General features: G+C 39.8%; 1 protein-coding gene across 1 annotated transcript in view; it reads left to right on the top strand.

Moving 5' to 3' along the window:
• The window catches only part of LOC128984102 (NGFI-A-binding protein homolog), a 101,645-nt gene that overhangs the window by 67,427 nt on the left and 19,637 nt on the right, over nucleotides 1-14,581 (top strand). The window contains exons 6-8 of the mRNA XM_054403387.1: nucleotides 743-862; nucleotides 10,119-10,252; nucleotides 11,430-11,565. Of these exons, the coding sequence (XP_054259362.1) occupies nucleotides 743-862; nucleotides 10,119-10,252; nucleotides 11,430-11,565 (390 nt within the window). The remainder of the gene's footprint in view (nucleotides 1-742; nucleotides 863-10,118; nucleotides 10,253-11,429; nucleotides 11,566-14,581) is intronic.

Here is a 14,581-nt window from a genome sequence, read left to right as displayed (position 1 = left end):
GGCTTTGCACCGCTCAATTATAATTATTATATTACTGTCATATTTTAAACACGTTTTAATGTGTCTAAAATAATAATTACCAAACAATATTTATTCACAGTTTAAATATAAACAAATACAATTATAATTAAAATTTTGTCATTGTGAGCTAACATCCATAAATTATACAGCTAATGACCCATTGGTGTGGTTGCTACTGTTTGGCTAGCAATAAAGTATTACCGGTACTCAATTTTCAAGTCTGGTCAGAAAAATATTATATGTTAGTTGTTTTCTCGTGACTCATAATTTGAGAAACGCTGCCTTTGCCAACTAGAAATTAATATTATGAAGCAATTAAACTAAAACTAACATCCCATTATGTTTAAAAGAATCCAGAAAAGTACAAAATATTGTACACTTTTCCTTTTAGACGCACCTGCTTTTTTCTCTTTCTTTGGACACCAAATCCAATCCAATCAATTGGTTCTTTAGTATCCGATCCATAGGTTCAACGAATAAAATATCTCAGGTTTAACCAAAAAAGCCTTGCTGAATTAGGGCAAATTGAAAATTAAAACCGGTAATATGCTAACAACTTACCTAATCAAATAGATCATCTTAAAGTGCAACTTTTCTGGGCTGAGTTTGTGTTGGACGGTTGTGATAGTTACTAAAATAACAGTCTTAATCTAATAATAGTAATTAAATAGCACATTGTTTGTAGTAAGATACGAAATCAAATTGCTACGGCTGTTTTCAGAGTGTCCTTGCTATGGACGAAGACGATCCACAAAAACTAGAGCAGATCAGGAAGTTTGCCGCTATTTACGGACGCTTTGATTGCAAACGCAAACCGGAGAAACCTCTCACACTCCATGAGGTCAGTTGCTCATCATAGTAGGCCTACAGTATAGAGGTGTATATAACGGGGACTGGAGTTAAAAATATATCTAGTAAACATTAAGTAAAAATACCCCCGCTGCAGCAAACCTACCGACTTAGCGAATTTCCATTTGCCTGGATTGACTTTTAATTATCTATTAATCTATTAATTATTAAACTATTAATCTATTATAAATGTTAATAAATTAACATTTATGTTTAACGAGTACCTACCTAGGTTACCTGCTACAGGGAAACTAATAAAGTGTGTTTTTTATTAAATAAATATCAATAGCTTAGTATGAAATAAATGAAAACGCCAAGTTTGATCAAAATTTATCCATAAACAAGCCAACTACAATCTATATCTATCTATACTAATATATAAAAATGAGATGGTGTGTGTTTGTGTGTGTGTGTCTGTCTGTTACCTAATAACCTAAGAACCACTGAACCGATTGAAATAGAATTTTGTATGAAGGTAGCTTATATACCTGGTTAACATATAGGCCTATTCCTGTTATTATATTCCCCTTGGGCTACGCCCTATGGGCTTCCAAAGTTTTATTGTTTACATTATGGAAGAATGTAAATAGTAAAAAAAATATTAATTGAAGTTAGCTGTAAATACTATAATTTGACAGTTCAAACAGCAGAGGTAAAGAGGTACAGGTTCTGCTCCCAAGATTATAAATTTTATGATTATGAGAATAGTTTGATTAAAATATTTATAAAAATATACTTATTTTCATGGAAGCGGAAGGATCATTACAATGTATAAATTTTTTTGAATAATTTTGATATGGTTGCTTTTTGTTTACAAATTTGAACTGATAAACAAATTTTGGATGAGGGTTAGTAGGTTTTAAAAAAACTAAGAGATGTATGTACTGGTACAGTTTTACAAATTTAACTGACTCAATTTTTACACTTTTATTTGTGTTTTAATTCAATTTACAAACTAAATTTCAACTATACCTACTTTTATTCTGTCCAGAGGTAGCTACTACTGTACTTATATCATCTACTTCACATTCACTTTTTTTACATTATACAGAAATCTCCTTAGTAGTTGTGCTTTTACAACACTGCTTTAATTTGACTATGGAGAATATCACAAAACTAAGCTGCACGCAATTCACTTTTGTTTCTAAAATCAATTAAATATCTGTAACATAACTATGTTTCTTTACTCAATGTTTTAAATAATTATGTAAATTATTGCAAATGCATACACGTTTTGAACTATGGAACGATTATGTGGAACAAAAATAATAACTGTTATGTATTATGTTGTTGATTTATATTTAAATTAATGAAATTTGTGCCCTGATTAACATGAATAGTGGTTGGCTTTCTAACACAAGGTAATACAAGTTTTCCATTAGTTTATTTTTGCTTATTATTGTGATATACCGTACACATGTCCGTGCACTCGAGCCTAAAACGTCAGTTGAGGTTCGGGACATAGATGGTCTGTCGACAGAGAGTGAGGTGGTTGAGGCCCTAAAGGAAGCAGTCCCCGAGCTTGCCGGAACATCGGCTGTTCTTAGGGTGTGGCTCACAAAACCAAATAGAAACCAGCAGCGGATGGCGGTCGCCGAAATGGCAGACGTAAGGTGTTGGCACTCCAGCATTTGAGGGTCGGTTGGGTCAACTGCAGGCTCAGACAGAGGGTGGAAGTAACCAGGTGTTTTAGGTGTCTCGGTTTCGGTCATTCCTCCCGAAATTGCAAGGGGCCCGACCGAGGCAAGCACTGCCTCCGGTGCGGAGGGGTGGGTCACGCTCGAAGGGACTGCCAAGTTGAATCTTGCTTTCTTTGTAAGGAAAATGGGCTTGCGGACAAAAACACCAAACATATAGCTGGGTCTGGGCAGTGCAGCGCTTTTAAAACTGCGCTCCAGCAAGCAAAAGCCCACCCACGAAAATAAGAATACTCCAATGTAATCTTGGGCGATCCAGGACAGCTGACGCGCTTCTCAGTCAGCTTGCCCTCGAACACGGTGTCGACGCGCTGTTGGTCAGCGAGCAGTACCAGTACCGGAATAGGGTCCCACCCTTTTGGTTCCCCGATAGTCTTGGTACTGCTGCTTTCTGGTTGCGTAATACAGCTCAAGTGCAAGTGCGGGGTCATGGAAAGGGCCGTGGATTTGTTTGGGTTCGGTGCAAGGACGTCACCTACTACAGTGTCTACCTCACCCCTAACGAGGCTATCCATGACTTCCGCGAGAAGATAGACCGCTTGGAAGAGAGCGTGCACGACACCACAGGGCATGTAGTCGTGGCTGGTGATTTCAATGCTAGGGCCGTCGAGTGGGGACTAACCCTCACTAATTCCTGGGGGAAGTACATCCTGGACTTTGCTGCCAGGGCCGGACTCGTTGTAATCAACGAGGGCAACACGCCAACGTTCCGGCGACCCGGTATGAGGGGAACGATCCCAGACATAACCCTTGCATCTGAGTCTCTTCTGCCAAGGATCAAAGCCTGGAGAGTCTTGGAGGATTATACAGCCAGCGACCATCAATACATTATTTTCTATGTCTTAGATCGCCTCCCGAGACCAGTTGCTGCATCTCGGGAAGTGCCCGTTCGGTGGAATACCAAAAAACTGGACGTGGCTAAATTCACCGAGGCCATCCTGCGGGGAGTGCCAGTGGTGCCTGCCGCACCTGGCATGGCTCATGCAGAGGCTATAGTAACATCAATGATGGGGCTGATTGCCTCGGCTTGTGATGAGTCAATGCCCTGCAAGAGACTCCGTTGCGATAGGAGACCCGTAAACTGGTGGACTGCAGAGATCGCGGATTTGTGCCGAGCTGCTTTAAGAGCTAGACGACTCGCTACTAGGGCCAGGGCACCCTTGGATAGACGCCGTAAGCTGGAGGAAGTCTAAGGTGGAGCTTGGTGGCTGGAGCCGTATAAGGTGGCGAGGAAGTCTCTCCGCCGGGCCATCAACCGGAGCAAACACAATTGCTGGAAAACACTAAGGGATGATGTCGATTCCGACCCGTGGGGCCTGGGTTACAAACTAGTAACCCAAAAACTCACCACTCGCTCTCCACCTTCCGTCATGGAGGGGGCCGCTATGGAGAGGGTTGTCAAATCCCTTTTTACGGATCATATTCTGCGCCCACTGCGTGAGTTTGAGATGATGGACGATGTCCCACTCTTCACTCATGAGGAGCTGAAGACTGCCGTTTTATCCCTAAAAAACAACAAGGCTCCTGGACCTGATGGGGTACCTGGCGAGGCTCTTAAGAAGGTTTTTTCAATCAATCCCCTGATTCTTCTGAGCATGTACAACGCCTGCCTGGCAGAGGGGGTATTTCCGTTGTGCTGGAAAAAAGCTAGGCTCGTGCTCGTAGGGAAGGGGAAAGGAGACCCAGAATTGCCGTCCTCTTACAGACCCCTTTGCATGTTGGATACGGCTGGGAAAGTCCTAGAGAAGTTGATCCGTTCCCGACTGAATTCAGCCGTGGTTGCTGCGGGGGACCTGAGCCCTCGCCAATACGGCTTCAGGAAGGGGCCATCAACGGTCTACGCTATTGAGGAGGTGAAGCAAGCCGTGATGAGAGCTGAGGATTTTAATCACTACTCTCGTAGGGTTGTGCTGCTCGTTAGACTCGATGTGCGAAACGCATTTAATTCTGCTAGATGGTGCGATATGCTGGACGCTCTGGAGAACAACTTCCACGTCCAGGCATACCTCATGCGCATTATAGAGGATTACCTCCGGTTCCGCCTCGTCATGTATGATACTACAGAAGGCCCACGGACGATGAGTGTCACTTCTGGTGCTGCCCAAGGTTCCATACTCGGCCCGGACCTCTGGAACGTTGCCTACGACAGCCTCCTTAGGTCTGAAATGCCTGAAGAAACCGTTTTAGTTGGGTACGCAGATGACATTGCAGCGTTAATAGCTGCTCGTAGTGTTGAGCTGGCCCAGCTAAAATTAAACCGAGTCATGCGAACTATAAACGCATGGATGGCAGATCACGGTCTCTCACTCGCGCTGAACAAAACTGAGATCGTGATTCTGACCAAAAAGCGGATTGACACCATTGTGCCGTTGAGGGTGGGGGACGTCGAAGTCCAGTCCGTTCGTGCTGCCAAGTATCTTGGTGACATGGTGGACTCTAAGCTTAGCTGGCGGGACCAGATATTCCGAACGGCGGACAAGGCTGCTAAGGTGATCTCTTCTCTTAGCCGGTTAATGGCCAATGTCGGAGGTCCTCGTTCCAGTCGCAGAAGGCTGTTGATGTCTACAGTTCAGTCTGTGCTCCTGTATGGTGCGGAGGTGTGGGCAGACGCGCTCAATAAGGAGGTGTATAGGATGCGGCTTGCCAGAGTGCAGCGTCAGGCAGCACTCAGGGTAGCATCCGCCTACCGAACAGTGTCTGAACCTGCCATCTTTGTGGTTGCTGGAGTAATCCCGTCAAACTTTTGGCGGCGGAGAGGAAAGCGATTTATCAGCGGCGTGGAGAGGACCATGCAAAAATGGAGGAGCGCAACCGCACCTACCAGCTCTGGCAGGAGAGCTGGGAACAGGAGTCGCGGGGACGTTGGACCAGGAGACTGATTCAGCAAGTCCAGCCATGGGTTGACCGACGGTATGGTGAGGTGGACTATTACCTTACCCAGTTTCTGACAGGACACGGGTTTTTTCGGTCGTACCTGTTCAGGATGGGCAAAGCCGTGTCACCCGATTGCATCTACTGCCCAGGCACTCTTGACGACGCGGAGCACACCTTCTTCCGCTGCCAGCGTTGGGAAGGTTCCCGCCTGGAGGCCGAACAACATGTAGGGCAGTTGTTGGTGGACACTGTCATTCCGATGATGACGGAGGGTGAGGACAATTGGACCTGTATGTCACATTTCGTCCAGGATATTCTCCGCACAAAGAAGCTAGAGCTTGATCGAGATGCAGTCTAGGTCATAAAGAAATTGAATGCCAGAAAAGGCGCGAGCCCTGAGGGCTTAGGTCACACGTTGACCTGACCTGAAGTAATGTGACAAACAATCCCAGGTCTGTGTCCAACAGAGTAGAGGGGGTTTTTTAGTGAGTAGTCTGACAAGCTCAGGAGTCTCACACTACAGGCTGGCTACCTGTGTGCGTAAAAGCATTTTTACCTCCTCTCCCTTAAAAAAAAAAAAACCGTACACACACTGATCTGCAGGTAAAGATTGAACTTTGAAAAAAGCTCAGTAGCTATGGTAAAACATATCATTATTTCCATAAATGCATCAGCGTCTCATATAATTTTTGTACTAGGTAGCCTTATAAGTTAGCCTAGCATTAAACAAAGATATTTATCAAACTACGAGTTTTAGTTGAGTTATGTTCCTGAAACCAAAGGGGAATGTTTAACTATTTCCTATAACGGAATTTAATATAAATTTTTTTCGCTTCAGTGTCCTCTCCGTTGCGAAGCACGGGTACAAGAGCTAGTATATTATAATATTCTCCATAAGAATAACATGGGAATTTTAAATTAACAATTTTTTAAATTTTCTTCGTAACCAATTATTGTACAAAAACACTTTGATATACTAAATTATTTGTTTTTTAAGCTCTTTAAAAAGATCTGGAGAAAAATTGATAAATTGTGTGTTTTAAGGGTAAAAAATGAGAAAAACCCATTTTTACCCCATAAAACCCCCCGTTAAACCCCGTTTCCATGGTCCGATCATGCTGGTTCGCGAACTCATTCAAGTTTATCCCGCCTTACACCTTCAAATCAAATTTTATAAAAATCGGACAAAAATTACTCAAGTTATCGTGCGGATGGACACACACACACATATACCGGGTGTCCAAAACCACCCGTACACCCCTTTCAAAACGATGGAAACCATTTCTTATAAACAAAAAATAATAGAGAACTAGCTATATTGGGCACGGTCTACTAAATGGTGATAATTTCAAATCCTAAATCACACCGGAAGTGGCTTTTTCAGACCGGAAGTTGATTTTTTAAAATATAAACTACCAATTTTGATTACAGAATCGGATTCTACGTTGAAAAATACTTAACTTTTGTCTAAAACATTTTTTGAAGAACACTTTTTTTCTACCTCTAATTCCTTATTAAAATCATTAATTTTTGGTCATTCATCTGTCAAAGTTACTCGAAACAAAAATAGAGAAAAACAAATAACAAAGATTACATAAAGACATATGATGAATAGAATCAGCTGTTCATTGTAAACACCTTAGCAATTGAGTAACAGCTGGTCTACACATTGCTTAATTATATTTAATTTTAAAAATAAATAATTTCTTTTTACATTTAAGGGGTCAAATGTAAAAAAAAAAAAAAAAAAAAATAAACTTACCAATGTGTAGACCAGCTGTTACTTAATTGCTAAGGTGTTTAAAATAAACAGCTGATTCTATTCATCATATGTCTTTATGTAATCTTTGTTATTTGTTTTTCTCTATTATTGTTTCGAGTAATTTTGACAGATGAATGACCAAAAATTATTGACTTTAATGGGGGATTAGAGGTAGAAAACAAGTTTTTTTCAAAAAATGTTTTAGACAAAAGTTAAGTATTTTTCAACGTAGAATCCGATTCTGTAATAAAAATTGGTAGTTTACATTTAAAAAAGTCAACTTCCGGTCTGAAAAAGCCACTTCCGGTGTGATTTTGGATTTGAAATTATCACTATTTAGTAGACCGTGCCCAATTTAGCTAGTTCTGTATTATTTTTTGTTTGTAAGAAAAGGTTTCCATCGTTTTGAAAGGGGTGTACAGGTGGTTTTGGACACCCGGTATATACAGGGTGATTGATATAAGTGTGCCAGCCGTTTTATTCTAAAACTATAAGAGATATAAAAAAAGTTAAATGGTAAGTGCCTTGGATTTTTTATTTTTAAATTTTTAGTCAAGTCAAAAAAATTATTTTAGCCGCCATTTTTCCAATATGGCCGCCAACTTTGATTTTTCTTACGGAACACCCTGTATTTTATGATGTATTACGGTAGAAAATGTAATTTTAATACGATTTTATTCTTGGGATTTTTTTCATAAACCTAACCGTTTCAAAGATAATAATGTTTAAAGTTTTAAAAAATAGGCATAAGAAAGAGTTTCGATAAAGGCCTAAGCAAGCATGCCAGCTGTTTTATTCAAAAACTATTCAAAATTTCACAACTTTAACCATTATTATCTTTAAAACGGTTAGGTTTATGAAAAAAATCACAAGAATAAAATCGGCTTAAAATTACATTTTCTACTGGAATACATTATGAAATACAGGGTGTTCCATAAGAAAAATCAAAGTTGACGGCTATATTGGAAAAATGGCGGCTAAAAATATTTTTCCGACTTGACTACAATTTTTAAAATAAAAAATCCAATGCACTTACCATTTAACTTTTTTTGATATCTCTTATGGTTTTCGAATAAAACGGCTGGCACACTTATATCAATCACCCTGTATATATACAGGGTGTCCATAAAAAACGTTTCAGGACTTTGGGAAATGAATCCCCATACTAAAAGGAAGAAAAAAGTTTATGGGAAGGTATGTCCGAAAATGCATATTAACCCAGATATCCGCCATTTTGTTTTTTATACAAACATATTTTTATCTGTGAAGTTTTTTATCCGATGATTATGAAATTTGGTAAACATGTTAACATACACAAGACCTATAATAGAAAAAATTTTAAAGTTGTTCCGATTGTAAATTTCAAAATGGCGGCCGTTTGAATTTTTATAACTTAAATAACTCAAAAACGGCTAATTCTACGAAAAAATGTCAAGAATATTTTTTTTTAGCATTTTTAATTTCCTATCAAACGATACCAAGATCAAAAAGATCGGACAAAAGATAACTGAAATATAAGGTTTTTTGTGTAAAAATAAGGCAAAGTTAGTCGGGGAACCCTTATTTTTTGCCTTATTTTTACACAAAAAACCTTATATTTCAGTTATCTTTTGTCCGATCTTTTTGATCTTGGTATTGTTTAATAGAAAATTAAAAATGCAAAAAAAGTATTCTTGACTTTTTTTCATAGAATTAGCCGTTTTTGAGTTATTTAAGTTAGAAAAAATTAAACGGCCGCCATTTTGAAATTTACAATCGGATCAACTTTGTTATTTTTTCTATTATAGGTATTGTTTATGTTAACATGTTTACTAAATTTCATAATCATCGGATAAAAAACTTCACAGTTAAAAATATTTTTGTATAAAAACAAAATGGCGGATATCTGGGTTAATATGCATTTTCGGACATACCTTCCCATAAACCTTTTTCTTCCTTTTAGTATGGGGATTCATTTCCCAAAGTCCTGAAACGTTTTTTATGGACACCCTGTATATAGATCTATATATATATATATACATACATATATAAAAATTTGAACGAATCGTTTTTTTGGCCTCTGGGGACATCAAAATGAAAAAGTCAATCGGTCCCGGGCCTAGGTCTTACCATGAGACCTACGATAATAGCTACTTCCCTATAAGGAAATTCGCTAACAGGTAATATATCTTTTTATGGTGTGATCGATCAATATGTGTTAGGAAAACATTTGAGTACAGAAAATTTAATAACTCTAAAGCAATGGGAGGTGTGACTGACTAATGGTTGCTAGCTCTGTATGCCTAATTAATGTTTAACACATTTTTCTTAATATTTGAATTTATGTATACAATTACACCTGAAGGTTCAGTATTTTTCAAATTTGTTATTTCATGATTTATATTTAATATTTTAGGTTGGAATAACAACTACATTGAATATTATGTATTTAATATACATTGTATATTTTATAGTGTTGTGTATAAGTACTTTACTTTATAGTATAGCCTTGGATTAACTAATACTAAAATTATATCACACCATTACTATTCCTACTAGCTGTTATGAGGACTGAGGAGGGTACTACCTACTGCCTTTGCCTTCTTTATTACACCTTTATTCTGATGCATTTTGAAAAACCATTGTAAAGTTTTCTTGAAAAACAGATAATATTACCAATTTTATGTTTATTTACATTTTCCATAGCCCTAATTTTTTTTCTGATTTCAATTTAGTATTTTCCATGAGCCACTCAGACACACAGGACCCTGCCAAGTAAACAAACAAAAATGCAAAGAAAACAAATGATATTAAAACTTTACATTTAGGAGAATAAACATTAAAAATAATAAAGTAATGACTTCCAAATATTTTTTAAAGGTTGTTACAATAGTTTAGCTCATGGAAGTAAGGAGTGAGAGTATGTATTGTTGCAGGTGTCTGTAAATGAAGCAGCTGCCCAGATCTGCAGACTTGTCCCTGCCTTGCTCATGAGAAGAGACGAGCTATTCCCTCTGGCCAGACAAGTTGTCAGGGACTCTGGTTACCACTACTCTAAGGGACATTCCAAGTGAGGACAGCCACATGAGTGATAACACAAGTTTTATTACTCTTTATAAACCATTTTGTAAATAATTGAATTCAAAATTCCCATGTTAGTTTTATGGATAATAAGTAAACTGTATAGTTAACTTGTTTATGGAAATATTTGGATCAAACTTGCCAATTTTATTTACTATACTACTAAGCTAATAACATTTTACTAAAAAACAAACTTTATTACCCTTTCTATAGCAGCAAACTTAAGTATGCCTGCTCATTAAAACTAATGTTATATTTAAATGGAAAATAAATTTGACAATTTTAAGAGAATATTCTAGTGAAAATTCTAGCAGGTTAATGAAAATTTGGTGAGCGGGGGGGTATTTATCTTTTATTATAAACATGTTTGTAAGGCGTTTTAGTGAGGTGAAAGACGGAGAGAAGACAGTTCTTAGGTCCTGAGCCAGAACATCCTCCTACAGGTGTTTGGCTGTAGCCCAGCGTTCCCATTTCCAACAAAGTCAGAGACTATTCACCAGGCCAAGCCTCTTTCCTGAAAAACTTTGGACTTCTCTTCCTGCTGTCAGCTTCAATCTTGATCTTTCCAGGCACATTCTGTGCCCACCCAACACATCCATATTGTAGATGATTTGTTCTTTTTTCCCATTCCATCCACTCTTTGATCCTTTTCACAGTAAATAGTATGTCTAGCTTTCTTAACATGGGAAGGCAGGTCACTTTTGGAGGAGGGTACTTTACCTTGCTCGCATTCTTAATTTCACTCTTCAAAAAAGCATTCAATATTCCTTTCTTTCATGAGAAATTCATAAGGAACCTACCTCCTTTTAACTTTTTGATGTTCAGATCCCACAGTGTACCTTTGATTCTTCTAAACATCCTCTTGACAACTTCAATCATGATTCCATCATATATCCTGGCACTTTTCTGTCCTTCAGCTGTGCAAAACGCACCTTCAGCTCATTTTCCGTGAAATCCTCTCCACCTGCTCCAGCACTTTTTTTTACTGATAGAAGATATATAATCAATGTTAAAACATATAAGGACAGATTGTGCTATCCTCCTAGAGCTAACAGATTTGTAAATTCGTTAAGCACAACTTTCAATTCTATTCAATCTAGCTGCATAAAAATTTAAACCCCTGACATTGTTCTTGACAAGCACTGTATAGATTTGTAATGTTTCAGAGCATACACTGTTAGTCACAGTTCGAGATCAATGTTGGGCTACAGTAATGGAGAAAACGGCAGCAAGAGACCGAGGCTAGATCCACCTCAGTCTCCCACTGACCTCACAGAGGAGTCAGCCAGACTCAGGCGACAGGTATGAACTTCTATAATGATATCAACTGTGATAGGTTAGATCTGCCTCAGTCTCCCACTGACCTCACTGAGGAGTCAGCCAGACTCAGGCGACAGGTATGAACTTCTATAATGATATCAACTGTGATAGGTTAGATCTGCCTCAGTCTCCCACTGACCTCACTGAGGAGTCAGCCAGACTCAGGCGACAGGTATGAACTTCTATAATGATATCAACTGTGATAGGTTAGATCTGCCTCAGTCTCCCACTGACCTCACTGAGGAGTCAGCCAGACTCAGGCGACAGGTATGAACTTCTATAATGATATCAACTGTGATAGGTTAGATCTGCCTCAGTCTCCCACTGACCTCACTGAGGAGTCAGCCAGACTCAGGCGACGGGTATGAACTTCTATAATGATATCAACTGTGATAGGTTAGATCTGCCTCAGTCTCCCACTGACCTCACTGAGGAGTCAGCCAGACTCAGGCGACAGGTATGAACTTCTATAATGATATCAACTGTGATAGGTTAGATCTGCCTCAGTCTCCCACTGACTTTACTGAGGAGTCAGACAGGCTCAGGCGACAGGTATGAACTTCTATAATGATATCAACTGTGATAGGTTAGATCTGCCTCAGTCTCCCACTGACCTCACTGAGGAGTTAGCCAGACTCAGGCGACAGGTATGAACTTCTATAATGATATCAACTGTGATAGGTTGGATCTGCCTCAGTCTCCCACTGATTTTACTGAGGAGTCAGACAGGCTCAGGCGACAGGTATGAACTTCTATAATGATATCAACTGTGATAGGTTAGATCTGCCTCAGTCTCCCACTGACTTTACTGAGGAGTCAGACAGGCTCAGGCGACAGGTATGAACTTCTATAATGATATCAACTGTGATAGGTTAGATCTGCCTCAGTCTCCCACTGACTTTACTGAGGAGTCAGACAGGCTCAGGCGACAGGTATGAACTTCTATAATGATATCAACTGTGATAGGTTAGATCTGCCTCAGTCTCCCACTGACTTTACTGGGGAGTCAGACAGGCTCAGGCGACAGGTATGAACTTCTATAATGATATCAACTGTGATAGGTTAGATCTGCCTCAGTCTCCCACTGACTTTACTGAGGAGTCAGACAGGCTCAGGCGACAGGTATGAACTTCTATAATGATATCAACTGTGATAGGTTAGATATGCCTCAGTCTCCCACTGACTTTACTGAGGAGTCAGACAGGCTCAGGCGACAGGTATGAACTTCTATAATGATATCAACTGTGATAGGTTAGATCTGCCTCAGTCTCCCACTGACTTTACTGAGGAGTCAGACAGGCTCAGGCGACAGGTATGAACTTCTATAATGATATCAACTGTGATAGGTTAGATCTGCCTCAGTCTCCCACTGACCTCACTGAGGAGTCAGCCAGACTCAGGCGACAGGTATGAACTTCTATAATGATATCAACTGTGATAGGTTAGATCTGCCTCAGTCTCCCACTGACCTCACTGAGGAGTCAGCCAGACTCAGGCGACAGGTATGAACTTCTATAATGATATCAACTGTGATAGGTTAGATCTGCCTCAGTCTCCCACTGACCTCACTGAGGAGTCAGCCAGACTCAGGCGACAGGTATGAACTTCTATAATGATATCAACTGTGATAGGTTAGATCTGTCTCAGTCTCCCACTGACTTTACTGAGGAGTCAGCCAGACTCAGGCGACAGGTATGAACTTCTATAATGATATCAACTGTGATAGGTTAGATCTGCCTCAGTCTCCCACTGACTTTACTGAGGAGTCAGACAGGCTCAGGCGACAGGTATGAACTTCTATAATGATATCAACTGTGATTGGTTGAATCTGCCTCAGTCTCCCACTGACTTTACTGAGGAGTCAGCCAGACTCAGGCGACAGGTATGAACTTCTATAATGATATCAACTGTGATAGGTTAGATCTGCCTCAGTCTCCCACTGACTTTACTGAGGAGTCAGCCAGACTCAGGCGACAGGTATGAACTTCTATAATGATATCAACTGTGATAGGTTAGATCTGCCTCAGTCTCCCACTGACCTCACTGAGGAGTCAGCCAGACTCAGGCGACAGGTATGAACTTTTATAATGATATCAACTGTGATAGGTTAGATCTGCCTCAGTCTCCCACTGACTTTACTGAGGAGTCAGACAGGCTCAGGCGACAGGTATGAACTTCTATAATGATATCAACTGTGATTGGTTGAATCTGCCTCAGTCTCCCACTGACTTTACTGAGGAGTCAGCCAGACTCAGGCGACAGGTATGAACTTCTATAATGATATCAACTGTGATAGGTTAGATCTGCCTCAGTCTCCCACTGACTTTACTGAGGAGTCAGCCAGACTCAGGCGACAGGTATGAACTTCTATAATGATATCAACTGTGATAGGTTAGATCTGCCTCAGTCTCCCACTGACCTCACTGAGGAGTCAGCCAGACTCAGGCGACAGGTATGAACTTTTATAATGATATCAACTGTGATAGGTTAGAACTGCCTCAGTCTCCCACTGACTTTACTGAGGAGTCAGACAGGCTCAGGCGACAGGTATGAACTTCTATAATGATATCAACTGTGATAGGTTGGATCTGCCTCAGTCTCCCACTGACTTTACTGAGGAGTCAGATAGGCTCAGGCGACAGGAGCTGCTGTGATGATAGTAGGTTAGGTAACCTTTTTAAGCTAAGAAGTGTAACAGTGGTACGCCTCTATGACCAGTTCATCAGAACAGGGTGACCTTGGATTTCACTTTGGTTTGGGTTAGTTGATCTACCACTGGATTCACTCTTTTAGATGAGGTTCTATTATGTAAAGGGATAGGTTTAAGATACAAGCGATTAAATAACAAGGTAATTTAGTTAAATTATTGTTTGTATTTAAAAACAAATTTTTGAATTTTATTGTTTAGGGGCCTTGTCAAGGAGCGAAATTCCTTGGGTATTTTTGTTTAAGTTTAGCTACCTCTAGAACGATTTGTTGGTTAACCAGATTATTCTCA

Source organism: Macrosteles quadrilineatus, unplaced genomic scaffold (genome assembly GCF_028750875.1).
Source record: "Macrosteles quadrilineatus isolate MER2022 unplaced genomic scaffold, UCM_ALF_1.0 Scaffold_1__1_contigs__length_201487025, whole genome shotgun sequence".
Classification (NCBI taxonomy): Eukaryota; Metazoa; Arthropoda; class Insecta; order Hemiptera; family Cicadellidae; genus Macrosteles; species Macrosteles quadrilineatus.
This window is presented reverse-complemented; position numbering and strand designations above follow the sequence as displayed.